The 24,680-nt window shown below is 52.2% G+C and overlaps 1 protein-coding gene across 1 annotated transcript in view; it reads right to left on the bottom strand.

The window, feature by feature from the left end:
- Mad1l1 (mitotic arrest deficient 1 like 1) overlaps positions 1-24,680 on the bottom strand; it is a 315,330-nt gene that overhangs the window by 111,666 nt on the left and 178,984 nt on the right. Inside the window, exons 12-13 of the mRNA XM_050163154.1 lie at positions 23,345-23,485; positions 13,560-13,616 (exon numbers count right to left, since the gene is read on the bottom strand). Of these exons, the coding sequence (XP_050019111.1) occupies positions 13,560-13,616; positions 23,345-23,485 (198 nt within the window). The remainder of the gene's footprint in view (positions 1-13,559; positions 13,617-23,344; positions 23,486-24,680) is intronic.

Below are 24,680 nucleotides of genomic sequence, written 5' to 3'. Positions count from 1 at the left end.
ACAGTTGTCTCTCTGTGTACTGCCATGCTCCCTACAGAGTGCAGTACAGATGTCCTTGTGTACCTTCAGTACTGGGAGGAGCATCTGCCCGCTTCCCGCAATGCTTTCTGGCTTGAATTCAGATGAGGCACGAATAGCTGATGCCTGCTCAGATGCTTACAAATGCCAAGTGGCCTTGGCAGCCACCTGGTCCAATTTCTTTGGTTCTAAGTGGAACTCATCAGAAAGTCTTTTCCTTTTAGTAGCAGAGTTTAGCCCATTCATATCCTGATCTCTGTCTGTACTGATGTCTATTGCATTGGGATCCTGTGCTTTCTGCCTTCTGTCTTCTGAACGTGTTTTCTTTTGTGTGTCTTGCTATTCAGCATTTGTGCTGCTAAGTACTGCCTGCTTTACGCTGCAACCATACCTTCCTGTGCTGGACTGTACCTAGGACATGTCCCATTGAATGTCTGACTAGTTAGGTAATGCCACCCTCCTCATTTGGTAACTGTACACAGTTGGTGACAGATAATGCCACATTTTTACCTGCTGGGCCTAATGCCCAAATAAAGCCTTGTGACTTGGTGTGTCTGTTGGCTCAGCTCCGACCAATACACTTAAGACTTCTTTCCCCAGAGTGGGCAGTTGCACTCATCCCTGGGGCCCTGGACAGATGAAGGTGACAGTGGGGCTCCCCCTTTCTATTCTGCTCACAATGGTGACTCATGACATCTCTGCCTGTCCCTGGCCAGGCCTCCATCCCCTCCTTACACCACAGACCATCAGAAACCCACCATGAGCTTTTAAAAGCAGGCTACTGGCCGTCTTGGTCTTTTTATTCTTGTAACCCACACCTTATAGCCAGTTACAAGCTCTCTCTATTGACAGCAGGAGCCTATCAGCCCTAATCCTCTGGTGGGTCCCAAGACACAGTTAAATATGCTTCTACATCTTCATGGTGACTTTCCATCTGTCCCACAGCTTCCCTGGCAATGGTGGAGAAGCCCTTGTTTTATTCCCTCATCTCTGTTGCTTCTTTCTAAACACCTGCACCCTGCACTACCCGGCACTCATGGCGCTGTGAGTGTGCATGTACTGCACATTCTAACTGCTCATAGGAGCTGCATCAGCACACCTGGCACTCAGGGATGCCATGTCTACCCATATGACCTACATCTTCCACATGACAGACATGGCTCTCACAGCCGATGCTGTTCGGCCTCTGCCATGGCTCTCCCTCCCTGTGCTCTGTGATCTCCTGCCTCCCTCCTGAACAGCTGCATTTCCTCACTCAGCCCGGTCATTGCTGCTCTGGGCCAACACATGTTCCAGGTTCTAAGTACAGTTAAATTCCACTTTCTGACAAACTGTGAGCTTGGGGTCGACTTCTTTGCCTATGGATGTCTCCATCCTGCTCCCCAGCCTCCTTCCTTTAATCTCCTATCAGAGCCAGCTCCATACCTGAGGTGACATGGAGGGGAGAACAGTCCTCTTACTTTGCTAGGAGTCAATCTCACAGCCTTCCTGCAGGTACAATGAGAACCACTGTTTCCTCCATTGAGACCCAAGTCTTAGTCTCACAGCAAGCGTGACCTGCGTCTAGCCATAGGAACAGGGACCCTAGTGCCCACTGTAGTCCTGTGGACCAGGACAGCACCTGAATCCTGCCAGGCCACTGCTGCAGCCTAAGGTCTAGTACTACCTGGCAGGAAGCGTCTCACCAACAAGCAGGTTACCTGATCCTCCCCTTCCCAGGGTCTCTTCCTGAAGCCTTGCCCCACCATCCCCTGGCAAACAGCTTTAAGCAATCCACACAATGCTGGTCCTCCACCAGAGGCCACGTGCCTCCTGCTTGTGGCTTGGTTCCGCTCTACAGAAGTTTGCAGTTTTGTTTTGATTCCTGCCACTTCTCCATGGTCTGCAGGGAAGGAGTGGGAAGTACTGGCTCACATCACAACATTCAGAGCAAACATGGACCCTCTCATTTGCATCTGCAGCCTCAGGTTTATGCTTAACAACCCCCCCACCCCCACTGAACCTGCAGCAGGTTCCTAGCCACTATCTGGTGGCTGGCCCCCCACCTCACTGTTCAGCACTGGCTTCCACTGTAGCCACTCTTCTGACCCACAGCATAGGCTAATGATTGGAGCATAAGCCCATGGTGAGGTTCTGACCTAGAGTCACCTCAAACCCAGCTCTTTAGGAGCAACACATCAAGTGGGCTTCATTTTTATTATTTGCAGTGTTAGGGATAGAACCTAGAGCTCTACCAGTGAGCCATACCCCAGCCCCTCACTGGGGGATTCTAGGCAGGTGCTCTACCACTGAGCCAACCCCAACTTCTCACTGGGGGATTCTAGGCAGGGCTCTACCACTGAGCCACACCCCAACACCTCACTGGGGGATTCTAGGCAGGTGTTCTACCACTGAGCCACACCCCAGCCCCTCACTGGGGGATTCTAGGCAGGGGCTCTATCACTGAGCCACACTCTAGCCCCTCACTGGGGGATTCTAGGCAGGGGCTCTACCACTTATCCCCTCCCTTGCCCAAGACCTTTCCCTTCACTACCACAATTCATATCCCGTCTCTACCGTATATGCCCAGTATAGCCACAGTCATCCTATCACACATTTGTTCTACAATGTGTCATGACAATCTGCCATCACCTGGTTTCAGGCCCTAGGACCTTGGCTTCATGAGGCAACTCCTGTCCTCCCTTTTGAGGGCATCTGCTCCCTTCCAGCCAATGGGAGCTGACTCAAATTTGTGACTGGTAGACAAGGGAAGAAGGGAAGAGAAATCTAGTTGTGCATGACTGTTGTAGCCTATACCTATTTTCTACTTCACTGAGGAAAACCTGGGTCTAGAGTCAGTTATAAAAACAAGAAAACATGGGACTAATTGGATTGTGTCTTCAGGGACCCTGCCAAATGCCTCAAACCACGGGCCAGATTCCAAACTCATCCTGCTAAAAGGATTTCACACACAAAGTGCTTTTTGGAGGGTTCTTTTGCAGCTGAGCAGTGGGCCCCAATGCACATGCCTGCCAAGTGAGGGGGGAACGAGGTGAAGAGGAGCCCTGTGCATGCTGGGTGAGGGTTGCTTCACCACCTGCCACTGCCCCATCTCCTGTTTTGTTCAAACTGAATGTCCAAGAGATGCTGGCGCTGCCCACTCTACTCTCCAAGACCAGTGGGCACACGAGTATTCTCCCTTTTGGCACTCTTCTGGCAGGGCAGACACTGCTCCTGACATTCTCCACACCTGGGTGGAGCTGGACACCAGGCTCTGGGGACAGCGAGCATGCATCTCTCAGTCGGCTGTGCTTGTTTATAATGGGGCTGGGGATGCTGCCTGCTGCCTGCTGCCCATCAAGACTGTGGTTCCTCGAGAGCAAACATTCACCCAGGTCTGCGAGCTATAGGTAGAAGTTGAGGATGACTGCTCTTCCTAGCTAGGCTCTCCACCTCCAGGCTCCTATTCCAGTGCTGTCCTCCCTACCGCATACCACATAGGCTCCAGGACTACAGAGCAGAGAGCAGGGACAGTATGCCAGGCCTGGCAGGATAATACGATGACGGACACACCAGTCCCTAAGGTGGGGCAGGACTCACTTTAAATCAGGGCAGGGAATGTGAAGGACCCAGCCTGCCACTGACCTGAGCAAATGACATAGACTTTTCCGGGCCTTCGTCTTTTTCCATCCTAGCAGCCCCACCAAGGACTACTATAGAATCTAAACAGCACATTGACCAACAAGCCTATCAGACCAAACTTCCAAATGCTGGTCCTGCTGCTGTGCCTGAAGGAAGACCCTTTTACCTCCTCTCTCCTGCCCCCTGTACTGCCCACTCATGGATCAGGCACTGAAACTGCAGGCATAAAGGGGGACTAGTGGTACATGCTGTAATCCCAGCACTTGGGAAGTAGAGAAAGGAGAACCAGCATCAGCTATGTAGTGAGTTTAAGGCTAGCCTGGGCTCATGAGACCACATCTCAAAAATACAAAAGGTACTCACAGAAATATCCAGGGTAGAACTCACATCAGCTTCTGCTATCAAAGCATCCTTACACCTCATGCTGGCACACCTCATCACAGGTGCAAGGACGCACCACACTCCTCCTTTGGACCAGGGACATGACGTGATGTTAAAACTCTAACTTCTGTCAGGTTCTGCTCTCCCCTACCCTGTTCCTCATCTGAGCTCTAATGGGCACAGTGGGGCAGAGGCTGAATGAGAGGAAATGCAGATGACCTAAGGGTCTGGCTTTACTGAAGCCAGCAGGCCTGGTGGGGCAACATTCCCCTAGGACGTTTTTGTGATCTCCCACTCCTCGGTGTGGAGAAGGGACAACAATAGGGCCCCTACTCTAACAGCTAGATGAACCAAAGACTCTTGGGTCTCTGCTTGGGCCAGGTCAGGTCTGAAGGAGTGCAGAGGGAACCACAGGGTGAGCACTGTCTCTGTGGGAGTCTTAGAGTCTAACTTCAGTCAGCCTGGGGCTGCCATACAGGAAACCTCGGTGCAGGGGCAGCAGGTAGAGCTTGGGTCACGGGGTCTGAGTCAAATAAGCGATCTACAGTATCACTGTCACTCTATTGAAACTGTAAACATTGGCTGGGGGTGTGGCTCGGGACAGTGCACGTGCAGCACTGGGCTGGATTTCCATGCACAGGGAAAAAAAACAGAAACAACAAAACAAAACAGAACTCCACCTAAAACTGGGTTGTTCTTTTTTGTCTGTTTGCTTGCTTTTTTATTTTTTTTATTTTTTTGCTTATGCTAAAATTCATAGGGAACTGCAAGGGATTCTGAATAGTCAAGGTGATACTGAAGGGGTACAATGGCTATTTTTCTTGTTGCTACAACAAAATCCCTGACAAAAGCAACTTAATGAAAGAAGGTTTATATGGCTCACCGTCTAAGGGTACACAGTCCATCATAGTGCAAGAAGCGTGAGGTGGCTTGTCACATCACATCCACGGTTAGGAAGCAGGGAGAGATAGACACTGGTGCTCAGTTCACTTTCTCCTTTTAATTCTGTCCAGGTCCCTGGCCTAGGGAATGATGCCGCTCACATCTGGGTGGTCTCCCTATCTGAGTTAACCCAATCTAGAGACTCCCCCAGATGGACATGCATGGAGGTTTGTCTCCTGGGTGATTCTACATCCTGTGAAGCTGACAATCAGATTTAATCACATTGCAAGGGTGGGAACACAAAGTTGGAAGGTTCACATCAACCTAAGAGCAGGACACAAAGACAACAACTGAGGCACTGGCATAATGAAGAAGTCACAGGCTGAATTAGACGCAAGTCCAGCAATGAACACAAACTAGTTTGGCCAGCTGGTCATCAATGAGGCCTACAATGAGACTACAGAGCGGGGAGAGGACAAGTGGACATACATGCACACATGGGAGTGAGGCTGGGGCCCTAACTCATGCCATATTTAAAAAAATTACTTAAAGTGGGTCAGAACTAAAATGTGAGACCAAAGTCACTAGAAGGAAAATTTACAGAAAGGGGAAGATGGAATGAAAGACACACGGGTAAGAATGAAGGACTGGATCTTCCCAGCTCTGGATCCTGCAATGGTTTCTGAGCTATGACAACAGATAACATGGGCCTCACCACAACATCACATTTCTGTTTGCCAAAGGACGCTGGAGTGAGAACGGTCTACAGGATGAGCTGCAGCACTGCTGAAGCTGAGCTCAGAGAGTGGTCAAGTGTGTAGAATACATGAAGAACTAACCACACAGCAGAACGCACAGCTTGGCGATGGGGTGAAGGGAGGCAGGATGCAGCTCAGTTGGCAGTGTGCTTGCCAATTGAGAACAAATACAGGCCACTTCCGTCATTCCTGGTATTGGAACTTCATCTTCCTGGCTAGTCTGGCTGGAGGCTACTCACCATGGCAGCTCTCACAAAAGCAGACTCTGATCCTGTTCAGAGAGCTGACCTCTCATGTGTGATTAAGATGAACATCCCCAGGGATTGCAGGAGGCTGTCTGGTGGCTGATACCCCCCCTCCCCCTCCCCATGTGAGAAGCCCCAACACTTAAGACAGAGTTCTCTGGCAGCTCAGGAAGGCACAAATTCAACCTACAGCAGAACCAGGGATGCTCTTCCAAGAAAGCTGCCCACACTGGGCCCAGATACCCATGGCTCTGTGCAGCCCAGCCCCGGGCCCTGCCCTGCATCTCTATCTATATGCCCCATCAGCTTTCTTCTCTGCCCTGAAGCATCATTGATATTCAATTCTAAGGATGCTCGTGGTTGCCTCCCCAGCAAGACACAACTCTCAATAGAGATCATGTGTTGTGGTTTGAGTGGTTCATGGTTTGATTCTGGGAGTCATACTTAATTCTACAAAGTAATAACCAGAGCAGGAGCTCAGCGCCCTGCCCTTTGGGCCAGCAGTTGTAATTAATGAAGCCGCTGCTGGGCACCAGTGTGAGCATACCCATCTGTATAATATGCCTAAGCAGTTTCGTCATCCAATGCTTGATACACAACAGTCTCCATCTGGGCCAAGTACACAGATGGTGGTGACGGGACCAGGGCTAGGGCTCTGGAGGGCTCTCAAGCTACCACCAGCTCTCTAAAGCCTACTCTGGGAAGATGTCTCAGGTCTCCAAGAGGTTACTCTGAGATGACAATGAAAATTCTGAATGGAGTCCACTGTCTAGGTCGGCTATAGGCCCACTGGGACCCAGGGAAGTGTCTGAAGTGCTGCTTCTTGGTAAAGGGAGAGATGGGCCTTAAGCTGAAGTCTCTATTTCCTCTTCAGCCTGGAGAAAGATATGGGGTACCTGAGGCTGCATAGCCAGTGCCAGCCACCAGGCACCTTGCTCCTGGATGCAATGGGCCACCTAAGTGGGAAGCATTCAGAGAGGCCAGCTTATAGTTTCTACCCAGGACAGCCAGCTCATCACTCCAAATCCACGGAAGGGAATTCTGGCAGCTCCAGGTGCCCAGCCCAGGGAGTGGGCTGCTGCAGAGCAAGCTGGCTGAACCCCATGAGGGATAGATAGGTCAGCAGCTGGAAGGCAAGTGGCAGGGTATGCGCTGAGTCTGTGTAACTTCACTCTAGGGACCCCACAGGCCAGGCCTGGAAAAGTCCAGTATCTCAGATGCAAAGGACTGAGACAGAGTGGAAGGCTGAGGAGGTCCAGAAACAATGTGAACAGCTCTGCCAGCAGGACACACTGGAAACTATCAACCCATTTTAGTGGGGCTTCTGCTCCTTCTATTGAGCATGTGCAGGGTGCACCCTCAGCAGGCACAGAGGGTCTAGGGGAAGACATTCAGGTAGAAAATGGGGCAGTGAACACTAACTTGGTCATGCAAAACAGCAGGGTGTCTGTCCCCTTCAGGGTAGTGGCATGAGGAGGTGGGTGACTGGACCCGCAATGGGGCCAGTTCCTTCAGAGCTTCCAATGTGCAAAGCTGGGTTGGGAACCAGGAAACAACTTCCCTAGAAACCTAATTGGCCACTGGGCTCTTGGCTTCTAGATGGTAAACCCACGAGCTTCTGCTGCTTTCAGCTGCCTGGTGCTACATGCCTTTGTGTTAGCACAAGATCAGCCCAATGTACAACCACGGAGCCTTCCTGTTCCCTCAGAACAAGCCCAGGGAAGCAAGAGCTCAAGGACACACTTGCACAATGTGGCACCTGCCTCAGTCTGCATGCCATGCCTGCCAACAAAGGCATATACTCAGAATGGGAGAAAGGTAGGTGCTTCACCACCAGCTCTATGGAGGACCACAAGAGGGTTCAACTATGGAGTCAAGTACACAGACCTTCTCATGACATGTCACAAAGAGCCTATTCCAACAACGACAGACACCACAGAGTGGCAGCAAGTTAACTGGCCATCCAGCCTGCAGAACCAGTGCGCAGTCCCCATGGGAGGTTCCCTACACACCATGTCCCTCCAGAATGTGCTGCCCAGTGACACATCAGGATAGTCACTGAGACAGGATGAACATGTCAGTCTCAGAAGCAGGATGGGCTGACAGGAAGTGGTTGGCTGGGGTCACACTGGCAGGCTGTGAGCAGGCCAGACATATGGGGAGAGCATATGAAACAATGGTCCCCAGCACTCATTTCTATGACATCCTGACTCAGAATGCCACCCTAAATAGGCCTTTCCCAGATAGGCTGTCACACAGCCCTCGACTCTTATGAGCAGCCAGAGCTCTAAGAGACCAGATGCTGGGGATCACACACTGCACACAGTCCTCAGAATACAGGTCCTTCTCCATATGGAACCTAAGGGCCCAAAGTGCTGTGATCTCCCCGCCCCCACCCCCAAGATTTAGGGCTGGATAGATGACTGCTATTCTTGCAGAGGACCAGTGGTAGCCACAACCACCTGTTAACTCCTGTTCCAGAGAATTTCAACTCTCTTTAAGGTAGGTATGACACATGCCTTTAATTCCAGCACTTGGGAGGCTGAGACAGGTGAATCTCTATGAGTTCCAGGCTAGCCTGGTCCATGGAGTGAGTTGCAGGATAGTGAGAACCCAAGGATACCTAGAGAGACATTGTCTCAAGAAAAAAATTGTTATTTTTGTTTTATGCATGAGTATTTTGGCTACACGTATGCATGTGTGCCATATGTATGCCCAGTGCCTGTGAGACCAGAAGAGGGCATGGAGTTACAGATGGTTGTGAGTCACCATATGGGAGCTAGGAATGGAACTCCAGGTCCTCTGTAAGAGTAACAAGTGCTCTTAACCACTGAGCCATGTCTCCAACACCCTCCTACACACACATACAGTCTCTGGTTTCTTTGTGATCAGGTCGCATGTACCCCAGGCTGGCCTTGAGCTTATGATGGAGCTGAGTATGAATTTCTAACGTTCCCGCTTTTACCAACAGAGTGATGGGATTATGTGCATGTTCCACCGTACACCACTCAGTGCAGGGAATAGAGCCCAGAGCCTCATGCCTGCCCAGGTGAGCACTTGACCAGCCAAGGGCCAGCCACCTGCTGTTAGTTCATCACCCCGAGCATCTGCCTGTGAGGAGAATTCACCTGTAATGTGCTCCTTTCTGGATGGCCATAGAGAGGGAAATCATATGCAGAAGTTACCCTTGGAGATGGCACAGGGAAGAGTGAGCGAGTGGTCAGCAGACGTACTAGACCCATTCTACCACAGTCTCTTTGGGGGCACAGGCCCCCTCCTGATCTACTAGCTCCATTGGCAGTAAGGCACAGAGGGCAAGGAGGAACCATTAGGGGGAAATGGTAATCAAGAGAAATGACTGCTTAATTACACGTGATGGGGTGGGGGTGGAAGGGAGATGCCTGGTAAGACAGAAAATAAATCCACATTTCTAGCTCCCTGAAGTCTATAAAATATTGGAGGCTTTTTATGGTTGTAATCAAAAACCTCATTTCTCTAGCCACTGCTAGCCGGATCTAATTAGGGTGAGGCATTCTAACAACGCAAGCCTGGCCCAGGACGTTGCTCGTTGTGGTATTAATTGCATTTAAAGAGGAAGCATGAACCACACTCATGCTCACTAATTAGTGTGAGGTTACTAATTAATAACACAAAGTCAAGCTGCCTTTGTCCTGCCATTAGCGATTAGCTCAATATGGCACAGCTCTCCTTCTACCACTTGTGAACAAGCCTGGAGTCAGATTCCAGCAGACAGAGGGCTGGGAGCTGCAGGGATCAGGCCAAGTACCCAGGCTGTGCCCCTGATCATGCTGGATGCCTGTGTGGTTCCTCTACATGCAGGTCACAGGAGTCTCCTGCCCAGGGTCAGATGGTACTGGCTCAAATGCTCCATCTCCACATCTCAGCCTCAGGAAGACAGAGGGCTCGGAGGCAGGCTGAGCAGCCCACTGCCAGCTCCAGGGTGCACTTGCTCCTTTGTCTCTGGTCCTTCTCCACGAAGAAAAGAGCTATTAAAGCCTGAGGAGTTGGCAGGCAGTGGCACCTCGTAGGCAACTCACTTGTAACCTTGGGAAAGAGGTTACAACCAGAGGAGGGTGGACCTGGGGCCCATGAACAGGGAATGGGAGGAGAGGTGGCTACCACAGGCTGAAGGTAAACAGGATATTAGAGGGGGGCCTTCAGGCTGGCTTCACCACAGTTCCCTGGAAGACACTGCTAGGCACCTGTCTTCTACAGGTCTAAGGACATGAAATGACATCAACTGCATCTCTTGGGAGCCACAGCAGAGAGAACCAGGAGCCACAACCCGGGCGGGGGGCACTGGAAATACAAGTTTAAGTCTAGAAAAGGGGGCAGTTGTTGGGTGTGCCTCTAATCTGAGCACTCAGGAGGCTGAGGCATGAGAATCATGAGTTTGAGGTTAGCAGCCTGGATTACAGAGTGGGACCTACACTCAAAACACCAACAACAGGGCTGAGATGAAGGTTCCATCATGAAACACTACCTCACAGGCAATGAGGACCTTAATTCTGACTCCCATGACCCACATAAAAGCCAGGAGTGGTGGATAATGCTTATAATCCCAGCGATGGTGGGATGGGAGGTGGAGAGTCAGATCCCTGGGGCTCATGGACTGGCTAGCCTAGCCTAGGTGCCAACGTGCCAGACCAATGAGAGACACCTGAGATTCTCATCTCCACGTGCATGCACACATACATTCATATGTGCACACATGTACTCAAATATGTACTAACAGACACAAAGAAACAAAATAAGTAATAAGTAATAAGTAATCAATAAAATGGAGGAAAGAAACATAGTTGCCAGCAGTGAATGCAGCGGTGAGGGCTTCCAGAGGGGACAGAGAATGACTGGGCATGGGGTCACTGCTGTGTGGTGGAGCTGGACATGTAACTTGTTTGATGCACTGCTCAGCAGAATAGTGCTCCTGAGATGCAGGTCTGCTGCTCTGAGGAAACCTCCCTCACCAAGCTCGGTGTGGCCAGGAGACAGGCTGCAAAGATGCCCCTAAACCCTGCAGCATATGCAGGAAGGATGGAGCCTGTGAGACAAACACACGTGTGACCAGCTGTGTCACAGGTCCCCAAGAACTGCCACTTCTCATTTTCCTCTTAAATGGGAAGGAGACGAGAAGGGAAATAAACAACTTGAAATGACCTAAAATTAGGCAATCAGAGGCAGAGATCAAACACTGGGCTGAGGAGGCAGCTAAGGCTGCAACCTTAAACAAACACAAAGAAAACCTGCCCCAGGGGCCAGCATCCCATTCAGCAGCATCAGCGATATGGGCATCTTAGAGCCTGTGGCACCTGCCCCTCTCTCTAGGGTCAAAGACAGCCATGTTTCACTATAAGCTTGCATTGACCATTGTCTTAGGGTTTTTGTTGCTATGATGAAACATGACCAATGGCAACTCATGAGGAAAGGGTTTATTTCACTCACAGTTCCATATAAAACATCATCAAAAGCAGTGAGGGCAGGAACTCAAACAGGGCAGGAGCTGATGCAGAGGCCATGGAGGAGTGCTGCTTACTGGTTTGCTCCCCATGGCTTGCTCAGCCTGCTTTCTTATAGAACCCAAGACCAGCAGCCCAGGGGAGGCACCACCCACAATGGGCTGGGTTCCCCCCACCCCCCGCCATTGATCTCTAGTTAAGAAAATGCCTTACAGAGAGATCTTATGACTGCATTTTCTTAATTGAGGCTCCCTCCTCTCTAATGACTCTAGCTTGTGTCACGCTGACATAAAACTATCCAGCACCACCATTGTCCCCAAGTCCCCTACAACCAGGGGTAAGCAAAAAGGCAGGGCTGGGCTACAGAGATAGACCAGGGAGAAAAAGCACTTGCTATACAAGCCAGAGGACATGAGTTTGCTCCTCAGCACCCAAATGAAGCTGGAAGTGGTAGCAAGTGTCTATAATCCTAGTCCTCCTTCCTATGGAAGGATGGGGGTGGAGACAGAGCTCACAGGACAGCTAGCTGGGCACACAGTCGTAATGAAACACTGTCTCGAACAAGCTGGAAGGCAAGGGCCTATCTCCTCTGACTAGATGCCAAGGTGCATACGATATCAATACAGACGACACAGGTCAAGTCCCACCCTTTCAGAGACCCCAGGATTCTAAGTCAATCTCTAAGGGGGTCAGGCACTAGTGTTTCACAGGTACTAGGAGTTTCAATAAGGGACACAAGATGAGAGGACCAGCGAGACTTTAGCGTATGCCACTTTGTGTACCCCACAGTCACACACCAAGATGTGGAAGCCTGTGAGACGGACTTCCAGGATCTACCTAGTACTAAGTGCCCAGGAACAGCTTCTGCACCCTGCCCCTAAAATGGACACAGGACCTACAGTTCCTCCAAAGTGACATGGGAAATACAGGGCAAGCAGCCTTGCTTCTGTGCAAAGTGGACCCTGGGTGACAGCAAGCTGCTTAGCCACAGAACCCTGGGCCTGGCATGTGCTTAGCACAACTCATTTCTAATTCTTCTTGGCCTCGTGTACATTATGAAAACAAGGCCCCGGGGTACATTTCAATTCAGGTCAACACCAAGGAAGCCACGCGTGTTGATGCACAGAACATCAGGGTCTCCCCGGGCTGTGCAGACTGATGCTCAGCTCACAGAAACTCCACACCCCCGCACATGGCTTCCCCAAGGCAACAGCAAACAGGCCACCACTAAAGGAAGCTGGACACTTGGATCATAGGGATGAAGCCCAAGAGGCCACACGTGGAGACAAAAGGGCTACCCACAACCAACACTGCCTGGGTAGAACAAGGTCATACCACCCCTGACAACCTCCCAAAGTTAGAGACCCACCCCACCCACTGACAGACACCACGCTCCGTAGTCCACAGACCCTCCTCCACATTCACTGCTAGATATAACACCCCACAATCTATAGGACCACCCACTCTTTGCTCCCACACTCTAGGCCAGAGGCTTGCCTGGCCTGCCACCTCTGACCGCATCCCCAGGCACCTTCCCCTCCCCCATGCTATCTTAACTGCCAGCTACCAGCTGACTGGTACTCCGCTGCTTAGGCCCTGCTTGGTCACAGTCTGACTCCCATGCTGATGGCAACACATTGCGTCCACAGCACCTGGTGAGTGGGTAGTGGGCACACCCAGCATTGTACAACCTCCCCTGGTTCTGTATTCCACCATTGGTCTCTCCCACTCCCAGATCAGAATCTCAACTGTAGCCCAGAACCCTCAGAGTCCCACAAGCCAACACTTGTGAATTGGAGACCACACTCTGAGTACCACAGGCAAACCCTACCTGTGTTATCTAACCCACATCCTGATGCCCACAGGCCTATGTTACTTAGGCTGATGTTGGCCAGGCCCAAGCCCTTAGCTATAGACTCCCAAAAGGCTCCCATTACTCCTGCTGGCTCACACCTTGACATCACATGAGGGTGGGAACAAGACTCAATTTCCACCTCTGCTCCTTCCGCTCTGCAGTTTCTAATGTCGGAGAAGCATGGTCACACAGGAGGATGTGCCTGTAGGCCAAGTCCTGCCAGGAAAAGGCAGGAACTCCCTTGTGCATGGATACTTCAGGTGGCCTGTCTTCAGGCTGCTCTTCACCACACAGCACCAAGTGACCCCCACTCAGTACTCACCGTGTCGGCTCTCTGCTTCTGAACCCCAAGGTCCTCCAGGGCCTGAGACAGCTGAGCCTGCAAGATAAGACCAAGAGGATCAGGGTTGAGGGGAGATGCCTCCCAGCCTTGGAGTGAAAGGCTCGCCTCAGTCTCCAGTCCATGTTGAGTCGGCTAGGGCCACACTGCCACCTTTGTCAGGCCCTGGGTAGTGTGAAATCCTAAGCTCACAGCAATTCCTGCTGTGCAGCCATACATGGAAGAGGGCCTGAGGAGGAAGTCAGCCAGCTGCCTCCTGCAGTCTCCCATTCTAGAAGCACTAACTAAGGTAGGGGCTCCCCAGCACAGTCACTGCAGGCAGACTGGGAAGGGGCAGGGCAAACCCCTACCAGGGACACCTGGCCTACTGTCCCAAAAGAAAGAAGGCTGTGCTTGAGCAGCAGCAGCAGCGTCCACAGGGCTCCACACCCAGAGAAGGACTGCCTCCCTCCCAGAGGGTGTCCCCCCCCCCCACCCTCCCCGGGCTTTAGCAACTAGGTGAATGGAGCAGGCTATTAGAGGCTGCCCTGCTGGAGGCCGCAGCAGAACAAACACAGACTCAATTCCAGCACAAGGCTATAAGGGTCAAAAGCCCAGACCTTGGCTTCAGGGTGCCACGGGATCCATCCTCTTGAACTCACAACATTGCCTCCCACTGTAACAGCACACACACCTCAGTGACTGAACGCATCTGTTCTCACAGGCCCTGGTAGAGCCTTCCCTGGCAGGCAGTAAGTGTCATGGCCGAGATGCTTACAAAAATACATCCCAACCACAGGTAGCTGCTGTGAGCCATCTATAAATGTCCACCACTTACAGAGCAAGGATGTGGTCACCGCCACTGAGCTGGAAGGACGCTGCCTGCCCAGAGCAACAGAACTACCCTGTTGTCAGCTCTGCAACAAGCAAGGGGACTCCTTCCTGTGCTCTGTCTACTGTGAGGGTGGCCCTCCTTCTCTGGGGCTGCCACAGGCTGGGCACCCTGCAGACACCATGGCGATTCAGTGCCTATGGGTGTTCTCCTGGCACACCATGCCCTCCCACAGAAGAGCTTTTCTTAGGAAAATGAGTCCAGAAGCCAAATGTCATGAATCGGCCAGTGGACAAGGCAGGATTTGAACTTGGGTCTAACCTGCGACTCTCAAGACCGGAAGAACTACAAGGCCTACATGTCTATCACCAGAGCACATGATTTTCCCCTCTGCTCCAAAACACACCACCCTTACTGCTTTTGAGTGAGGGGATGGAGGACAGGGACTGGCATCCCCTGCACCTGACTGGCCTCAAGGACACACACAGATCTGCTACAAAGTGGTGAGGGGAAAAACAAACAGTGTGACAGCAGAGCGGGCAAAGAGGCAAACAGACATCTCCCAAAAAGGAAACGCACACAGGCGGCAAACACACAGAAAGGTAATTAACATGGTTAGCAATTAGCCAAATGCAAATCAGGACCAACAGCGAAACACCACTCTGCGAAGACAGGGCTGGCAGAGCCCAGGAAGTGCTGGGGCGCTGAAAGGGAAAGGGATGGGAATTAAGCGAGTCTCCATGATGGTGACAGTGGCAGCCAAACTGAAGCAACTCGGATGACCTGGCTTCTCTGTAGGGTTTCATGTCTCATAACCTACCCCAGGCATGTCTTCAAAGGACTGAGAGACACACGCCTGGGCTGAGGAAATGGCTCAGCGGATAAAGCGCTTGCCACATAATGGTGAGAATCTGAGTTCAAATCCCAAACGGCCATGTAAAAATAAACACAGTAGCACACATCTGTAAACCCAGCGTTTCTACGATGAAATGGAAGGCAGAAGACAGATAGGACTCCCTGGAAGTTCTCAGGCCAGCTGGCCTGGTGTTCAGAGTGTGAATAAGAGCTCCTGCCTCAAAGACGTGGAAGGTAAAGACCAGTGACCTCGGCATACCTGAATGCGCTCTCCCTCTCTCCAGTTAGCTTTAACCGTGGCCTTGGCCAAGGTAGGGTGGTGACAACCTTCCTCCTATGACCACCACATCTGTAGACAGAAGAGGAGCTGGCTGCCACCACAGCCCCACTAGCACTCCCTCCGACACCTGCAGCAGGAGATCAGGAGATAACCAAAGTTCCCCAGAGGACTATTAGAAAACACTTACTCCAGACAGCCATGCTTGGTGGGACAGTTAGCCAGAATCAAACACTATGCACATGACATGGCTCCCCTAGCAAGGGTTTCATCTCTTGGATCAGCCGAGCATGGCTGGCTGAGGAAGCCTTCAGAGCACACGGCCTGGGAGGACAACAGAGTAAGCAATAGCTCTGCTGTGAGAGACTGTTGTGAGAAGAAGACAGCTCAGTCATCACGCCTACATCCAGAAGGCAGGTCCCTTCTGAGATCCTAGATCATGCTCACCAGAGAGCACCTTAGTGAAAAGAGGATGGCTGGCTGGCTGTGAGCATCATGTCTGTTCTCAGAAAGGACAGAAGAACAGAGTCCTGTTGGCAGCCGAGCACAGAGCCTCTGGAGAATGCTGCCTCCACCAAGACAGTATACATGATGGCCTAGACCTTGCCAGGAGATACAACACAGAGCTGAGGATGGAGGATGGGTGCAATGCCCAGCAGTGGGGGATGGGCAGTCACAGGGCTCATGTTGCGGGCATCTAGATGGAGAAAGCATCTCCTTGTGGTGGCATCACAGTGAGTGTCCTCCCTTTGCAGTGACATCAGGGCCCATATGCTCGTACTTTCTCCTGAGACTTAAAAAGAGGGACAGACAGTCTATACATAGGAAAACAACAGCAATGCACCTCAGTCCACCAGCTGTGCCTCATCTGTCCACAGCTGGCCCAAACATCTGGGCCACTGGCTAACGCAGGCAGTTTGACTATCATCCCTCTGTTCACATGGCACTAGCTACCAACTCTGCCCAGCAAACTACTACCATGAAGGGGGCAAAGCCCAGCTTTGAGGCTATGCACAGGGAAGACTGGTTGGCAGACTGGTCCAGAGACGGGCCCAGGCTGGATATGGCAACAGCAGCCCAGGACAGGCTCTAGAGAGGCAGACAACAGTGCTGGGCCAGCACAGCTGTAGTTGTCTCAGGTGTGGTTCAGGTGACAGGTAGGTTAGCACACCTTTCTTACCCCAGCAGAAGCACTGACAGCGCTGGCCATGGTCCCCAGTCAGGCCCTGGGGACTGTGTGTGTTCAGACACAAGCCCTGGACATGCGCCACCTGTGACATTCCATCCTGCACAGAAGCCTCGGCAGGGCTATTTTTATCCTGAAGTGAGAAGTGGCGGCCTGATGATCTAGCACCCCTGCAGGAACACAGACAGACAGCTTGGAGGGGGAGGCAGTAAAACCTGCAGAGGATGCAGGCTGGGACAGGCCATCCCAAGCTCTGAAGGGGGCTGGTATTACCTTCTGCAACACCACAGCATAGCCTGGCTGGGAGAACCCCCGAGACGAGAATATCAGCCCTATATGGACCCAAGCAGGCAGAGTCCGCCCAAGGACAGAGTTAATACTGAAGAGGCCAAGAATCAGAGGCTCGGCTTTTCCTTGGGGTATGAGTGTAGCCATGGATGCAGGAGTCTCTCCCTTCTACACGGATGGCAGGCACAACACCTGCTTCTGGGGGCTGCAGAGCAGCCAGCTCCTGAGTAGACAGCATACTCTGGCATTCAAAGTTGCAGACTGTGGTATGGGTTATAGGGGTGGAAGCCCTGAGGGCAGCAGTGGGCTCTGCTGGAATGGAGGAGACAAATGGCCCCACCCTATACCATCCCACTCCATTCAGGGTTAGTGATTCCATAGAGACCACTCCCTAGCAATCCTAGACACTTAACCAGAGACAGGAGATTCCCAGGCTCCAGCCCACACACTGGCTCCAATATTGACAGAGGGTCCTGGTCTACAAGTGTTCCCACAAACCCTGCAGGGGTGCTGACGGAGCTCAGATCTGGGAACTGCGGTGGTGGACAGTCAATCTGGCATGCAGCTGGGATTCCAATGGCTGCCTATCATATGTGTGACCTCTACAAAGGCTGTCTTAACATCTGATCTCAGCTCTTAAGAGTATTTGTCCTTTATCTATGAGATGGGCCCAGTGGGCTGGGGCTATAGGCAGTGGCAGAGTGATTTCCTGGCACAAGTAAGGCTCCGGGTTCCTCCAGTGACTCCCTTCAGCCTCCTGCATTCACTTCTTGGAACTCTTTGGAGCTTCTCCACCATGCTGCACCCACAGTGCGGTCCCCTCACCAGAAAGCAGCATGCCAGGGCATTTGTGAGGAAGTCTCCATGTAGCTAGCAGCGTTGTAATCTGTTTTAATTAAATACGCTGGAAACACAACTCAGGTGACGCGTGGCATCCAAGTGCCACACACTTGTATTTATGGCTCCGTCGACAGAGGACTCGTGACATCTGCTTCCAACCTCCGCAGCCGCTTTATTAAATGGAATAAATAAAATCCGGGCAAAATGGCAGCAACCCCGCCAGAGACAGGCTACTGGGAGTCTCCCGCTCCACATTTCTAGTTTGTTTTGCTGAGCTGATTCTGCTGGAATCAAAGCATGCCTTGTGCTGGAACTGCTGAAGGACATTAGCCCCGGCCAGGACTGCACTGAGAGGAGGGCCTGCCCACCCATGGCCAACCCTGGGGCTGGCGCATCTGCCCTCCCATGAACAAAACTGGCAATGAACATTCCCAGCGCGTGCGCGCGCGCACACACACACACACACACACACAGAGAGAGAGAGAGAGAGAGAGAGAGAGAGCGCAGAGGGTAAAGTGGCTGCCTCACAAGAATAAAAGCATGAGTTCAGATCCCCAGCACTCATGGAGAATGCCATGTTTGGCAATGGGCACCTGAAATCACAGTGCGGGGAGCTGGGGACTGAAAGAGCCTGTGTACTCAACAGCCAGCTGGTCTGGCCACATATGAACTCCAGGTCAGGTTGAAAGGAAGGTTCCAACATTGGCCTGACCTCCAGATGCACCAGTAATGGCATGCACACCCATACATGCACATGGAAACATATGGAAAACAGAAAAGACAAACAGAAGGGAAGACAAGGGACAAAAGTACAAAGGAAATAGGTGAAGGGGTGGAGAGGCAGAGAAAGAGGGGAGGCAGCACCACACACCCATAATGAAGCCTTGAATTACCACATGACTAGTGATACTCTTCCTGTTTCCCTGGGCCCTCCTCCCTCTTGTCCATGAAACTGAGGAAAGAGCATGCCTGTCCCTCAATGGTTGATGTGCAGTCAGACCCCACACCAACAACCCAGGACTGCACACATAGGCAATGTGAGGGCTCACTCTCCATTCCGCACTGCACGTCTTCCCTGGAAGACACTACTTATGTCCCAGACTTGAGCCTGCTTGCACAGCTGCAAGGAACATGTGTGTAGGGGGGTGTCTTTAAGGAAGGAGGTCCACGAAGTTACGTAACGTTTTTACTGTGTCAACACAAGCAGCTCAGTTAATAAACTCCTGACAAGACTTTAAAGCCCTCCAGGCACGAACCATTTCCCAGCTTCTGTTATATGAATTTGACTGTCCGGTAAGGCAACAGAAAGCTATCTTACATGGCTGTTGCTCTACAACCTGCAGCAAGACCATCAAGACCAGCGAGACCCATCCATTGGCCTGGGAACACAAAGGGTTGGATCAAGACAGCGTTGCCGTTCAGTGTCCCAAGATGATGCCTGGCCCCCTCATCTCAGCCATTCTTCAGTATTCTGCACCTAGGAGGTGCTAAGCCTGTTCTGGGTGTAGCTCTTAGACCTGGCAATGAGTGAATTCTCTAGAATGCACCCACCAGGGATGTCAACAGGGAGAACAAGAGACAGGAAGGTTTTGTTTGGGCCACCCTTCACCTTAGACTTCAGTTTTCCTAACTGCAAAAAAAGACACTGAGCCCTGTCCCCAGGAGTCTGGAGAGATCCTGAATAAGGCTGCGCAGACTGCACTCACAGGTGGCAGGTGACATGTGATTAACAGAGTGACCTGAGATGGTCAAGGTGTGCCTGCTGAACCCCCCAAGTGTGATAAAACCAAGCTGTGGCTCCATGTGCTCCCCTCAGAAAGCTTGGGGCTGGTGGCGACAAGCGTAGGCCATGGATGCGCAGACTGGGCAGGTGCTGGCGATGGCCAGGTGTGGCTGTAAACAGCAAGTTTTATGGCTGCCATGGGAAGTCTCTTGGCTCACTGTGGCTGGGTGGCTTTTCCACCAGTCTTCCTCACAAGTAACCCTCAATTCCCAGAACTTCTGACTCGGGGAACACCGCTCCCATCTCACCAGAACCCTTAGAGTCCACATCAGCCTCTGCAGAGGCAAGCCCTCTTTCCCTGCTCCTCTGGGTCTATGCACATCTTGCCTTCTGTGCTTAAACAAACTGGCTCATCTCCCATCTCACTAAATGGGAACTCATAGAGCACCCAACTGTATACGGGACTCAACAGGGCAGTAACAGAGTGGGGAGGAGAAGTAAGTGGTCGGGGAAGAAGCACGCTCCTAAGTTCAGACTCCAGGACAAAGCTGGGAAGCAGAATGCCAAGGCCACCTTCATCCTTGCAGCTCCCTTCATGCAAACCACCCAGCTGTGGCGCTCTCACATCTGCCTGGTTCTTCCCTCTGGTCAAGCCTTCCCAGCATATTCCCAGTTCCCTGCCAACCCCTCCTCCTGGCCATTCTTTCCAGCACCTGCCTAGCCTCCTCCAGGCCAGAGTGGCTAGACCCAGAAAGCAGTGAGCCTGTCTGCTGCCACCTGGTGGAAGCAGAAGGTGCACTGCTCCCCACTCAGACCTCCAGGCAGGCTTCCTTCTCTACTCTAAATCCAGATGCTACTCCACCCTCAAAGGGTTGGGGCAGCCACGCCTTGTGCTCCTCCAGGGCACCATTGTATGAGAAGGAAGACTCTAGTGGAGACAGGGAGCCTTTGACTAACTGGCACAACTGTCTCTTGGTGACTCTTGTGCAGGTGAGGCACATAGTCATGTGTCTGAACACATGGTGACACACTCACCAGTTCAAAGCACAGCTAGAGGAGCCACAGGGTAAACAGAAAAGCCTCCCAGGGCTCCATCTCACCACAGCCATGATACCAATACACCTAGGGCTGGAGGAGGAAGGTCACAGAAAGCCAGCCTGCTTCACAAAGCCAGAGTGCCCACACACAGGAGAGCTAGCTGTGAAGGGGATCCTGAGGGTGTTTGTGTCAGGGGAACTTCTCAGCCTCCTCCACCTGTACTAACCTCATGAACAGTCGCAGTGACAATGACTGAAAATTGTAAGAGCACCTTACTCAACACCAGCTGAGTCTCCAATCTCTCTACCCACAGGCTCTACCACAGCTCTGGGGGACCAAACAGGACGAAGAACTTCCCATCTTTACACCTTTCAGGGAACGAAAGGGAGAGTCTGACACACACCTCATGAGTGACAGGGAGCACTCACTGCTAGAACTGAATTTCAGGACTCTGTTCACTTGACTGAGAACACACAACTCCGGTTGTCCCCAAACTATCATGCTCCTAACAGCCTATGTGGAACGCATGAGCAGCACAGACGGGACCTCTTAGCAAGAAAACACCAGGGGCACCACACGGTGTCAGAGAGCAGACCCGCAAATCTCTCCTTGTTAGCATTTCTCATGGAGCTAAATGTGCTGTAATAAAATGGCTATTAACACACTTACATTGATGATGGCACAGCTCGCTGGAGCCTGAATTAACCTTTCAAATGAGGGTGGAGGGCTGGGATGCAGCAGCTCACAGCAGACCCAGTGGGTCACACTCCTGGGGATGGATGTGCAGCCGGGTGTTGGGGAGCAGGGTGGGAATCAACACTGGACCCAAGTGGGTCTCCAACACTCATGGGTTTGGTCCATTCTGCCAAGAGAGTCAGTGAGGGCTACTCCAAGCAAGGACACTGCAGGCCCAGTGCACCTGGTGAGAATCTCACAGGCAGGAAGAACAGGAGGGCACCTGGAGCATGGCCTCCTCACCATGACACAGCCTTGTCACCAGTCATCCCCAGAGCTAGAGCTCAGCAGCTCCCACTCCTGTCACTCTCCAATCTTCCTGCTGAGAGCTTGTAGCCATCCTCATGGCTGTGGGATCAAAAGGGCATCCTTAGTGTCCCAGACGTGGTACAGCGATGTCAGGAGCTTCTGACTACTCTCTCACAAGAACCCACAACTCTCCACCTCACACCTAAAACACTACTTCATTCTGTGGTTATCATGGGTTTCATCTATATATTTTTTGGCTTGCTTTTGCAGTACTAAGGATTTAATGCAGGGACTCGTGAAAGTTAACAGGTGCTCTACCACTGAGTCACACCTCAGCCCCTCACTGGGGGATTCTAGGCAGGTGCTCTACCACTGAGCTACACCCCAGCCTCTAGCTAAGCTATATCTCTATTTTCTATTTACTTAGGGCAGACATTAAGTTGCCCAGGCTGGCCTTAAAGTCACTTTATAGCCTACGCTGACATGGAACTTACTACACTCCTGCCTCAGTTTCCCAAGCAGCTTAGATTGTAGGCCTGTGCCACCAGGCCAGCTCCTCACAGTTGTCTATTAAACGCCCCTCTCACCAAAGGTTCTGCATCCCTAGGGAAAGGCCCTGCTCAGTGTGGACTCCAGTGCTCTCTGGGAAATGCATGTGGCCCCATTCCACCCTGGCTGTCGCTTTGGATACTTCTCCAGGTAGACAACCAGGAGCACTGGCTGGGCAAGAGCCAAGCTGCCTACACAGGATGGCTGGCCCAGCGACACCTCTGTGTGTGTGCGCATCACACCAAGGTCAAGGATTAGCCCAACAGGTGTGAGCATGGACACCAAAAGAGCTGACGGGCCACAGCTTGTGTCTCAGGCCTTGGCCCAGGACGTCTGCAGGTGGGCAGTGCTTCGGGGCAGACCTAGCTTTGTTCACAGGCACCTGGCAGCTCGGGCTCAGCCCTGGGCTTCTGGGTATCAGCTTTCTTGTCATTACAATGTGGGCAATGACAGCCCCGCTTCTAGGGTCACAGCCAGAGCCAAGCACAGAGATACAACTGAAAAGTGGGTACAGAGCAGGCACATGCAGCCTCTGGAGGCACAGCTGTGTGGATCTCCCGACAGGCAGTATCCGCCTTGTCTTGGATGGTCATTTAGCTTCTCTTGAGAACTAAGCAACCTCCACGCCCCTTATTGGAAGGTGAGCATGTGCTTCCCCTGCATCTGGAGTGGTTTTCAGGGAAGCGCACCACAGGGAATACCAGCGCTTAGCAGGTAGGAGTCCTGCATTGGCACAGAACAGTCAGGAGGAGTGGCCAGATGTGTTTTGCACTGGTTCCCAGTGCCTAGCAGCCTACAGGGGCCAAAGAGTTATCTCTTCTTCAAAAGGGGACATTGTCTCTGCCCTCACTAAAGCAGAATGAGACTTCAGAAGACTCACAATACTGTAGGAGGTGACAGGGAGAGACAAGAAGCCACAGACTGCTTGGAAGACACCCCTAGACAGGAACACCACAGGAACATGCAGTAAGAGGAAGCAGGCTGCCATGGGGACCACATGGCTACATGGCATAGATCGTCCTCAAGGCACCTGGCAACAACTTGAGCTGGCAGAGGCCTTGCCTCACCCCGAGTCCCCTTAACACCCACCTCTGCTGCCTAGGTTTGCCTGGAAACCTCTGACCTCCAAGTGCCACAGAAGTAGAGCAGGTATTAAAATAATCCCCATGGCTGCACCCCACGACATGGTCCCCACTCATCCAAGGCACCCAATTACCTCCATCTCCGAGCTGTGGGCATGCACCTTCTGAACCATGTCCTCGGCCTCCCACATGCGCTGTGTCAGCTGGGCTGAGTACTCGGCCTGGGTCAGCTCACTGTCATAGGATCCCAGGATGGCACGCATGCCGTCTCGCTCCTGAGGACACAGACAGACAGATCAGGTGGGGATGGTGTGTGAGGTAGCTTGGGGGGAATACAGAGATGGGAGCCTCAGAGATCCCTGCATGTGGAACTCAATAAGCTCAGGACTGCGCCCTGGTTCCGTATGCCAGTGGTGCACACCTCCAAAGAGCCCGAAACAGAGAGAGACCCAGGCATGCAGAGTTCCAGACTCAGTTTCAATGGGTCAGCGATGGCAGAAGTCAAGCCTGCCAGCACCACACTCCAACATTGCTGGGGAGGATACTGACTTGATATGACTCCTGAGCAGTGACACGCAGAACAAGAACACAAGCCTGGTGAGCGATCACTGCCCTATCTGAGCACTCAAAACCCATGGCTCTGTCCTAACTAATACACTAAGTGCTCAGAGACACTATGGCTCCAGAAACAGCTGAGGTCTCTCAGTTAGAACCTCACCTCCACAGAGAACCCACAGACAGATGAGGACGCCGGCCTCTCCAGACATGCCCAGCACTCCCGCCTTCGCACTCAGCGGAGTGGGAGTGGCAGCTGGAGTTCTGGCTAACCCTCGGTTGGTCTGTGTATACTAGAGATCCTAAGCTTGACAGACTGAACCAGAAAGCTAGCCATGGACAGATGCTGCCAAGACTAGGACCCAGGTTCCCTTGAATGCTAGAGAGACCTGTCACAGAGGCTGAATGGAAACACACTCCACCCTGCCAGGAGGAAGACCACAGACATGCAGCCTGCCCTGTGTGGGCAGTCGAGATGCTCTGGGGGCCACATATGGAGCACAGCACTGTTGGGGAGCCTGGCCTCCCCAGGCAGCTTACTGCATTCTCTCTTTCTCCATGACTCGGGTTCTTAGGTATAGCCCCAAATCTGCAGTGCCACTGGGCTCCTCTGGACACAGATTTCACTCCTAGGAGGTCCAGCCCAAACTTCCAGGTCCAAGCTGGGGACTCCCCCTACCCCGATGTCACCTCCTAAGAGCTCAATGGAGTACACAAGTGGGGGTGAAAAATTCCTTCCTCCAGAGGTGCAGGTCTGCCAGGACCCAGCTTCGCTAACCTCCTCTGAACACCGCCTTGGGGAATATGATGAGGCTCTGCATCCTGCAGGTCTAAGCAAGCCCAGCTCTGTGCTTCTAACCGGAACCTGAGGCATCCCTGCTGATACGCTTGGTACCTTCTGCTTGAGCTTTGCCC

The sequence above is a fragment of the Alexandromys fortis genome, unplaced genomic scaffold (genome assembly GCF_014885135.2).
Source record: "Alexandromys fortis isolate MF-2015 unplaced genomic scaffold, M_Fortis_MF-2015_v1.1 scaffold_144, whole genome shotgun sequence".
NCBI classification, from domain to species: domain Eukaryota; kingdom Metazoa; phylum Chordata; class Mammalia; order Rodentia; family Cricetidae; genus Alexandromys; species Alexandromys fortis.
The sequence above is the reverse complement of the archived record's forward strand: the minus strand, read 5'-3'. Positions and strand labels throughout refer to the sequence as shown.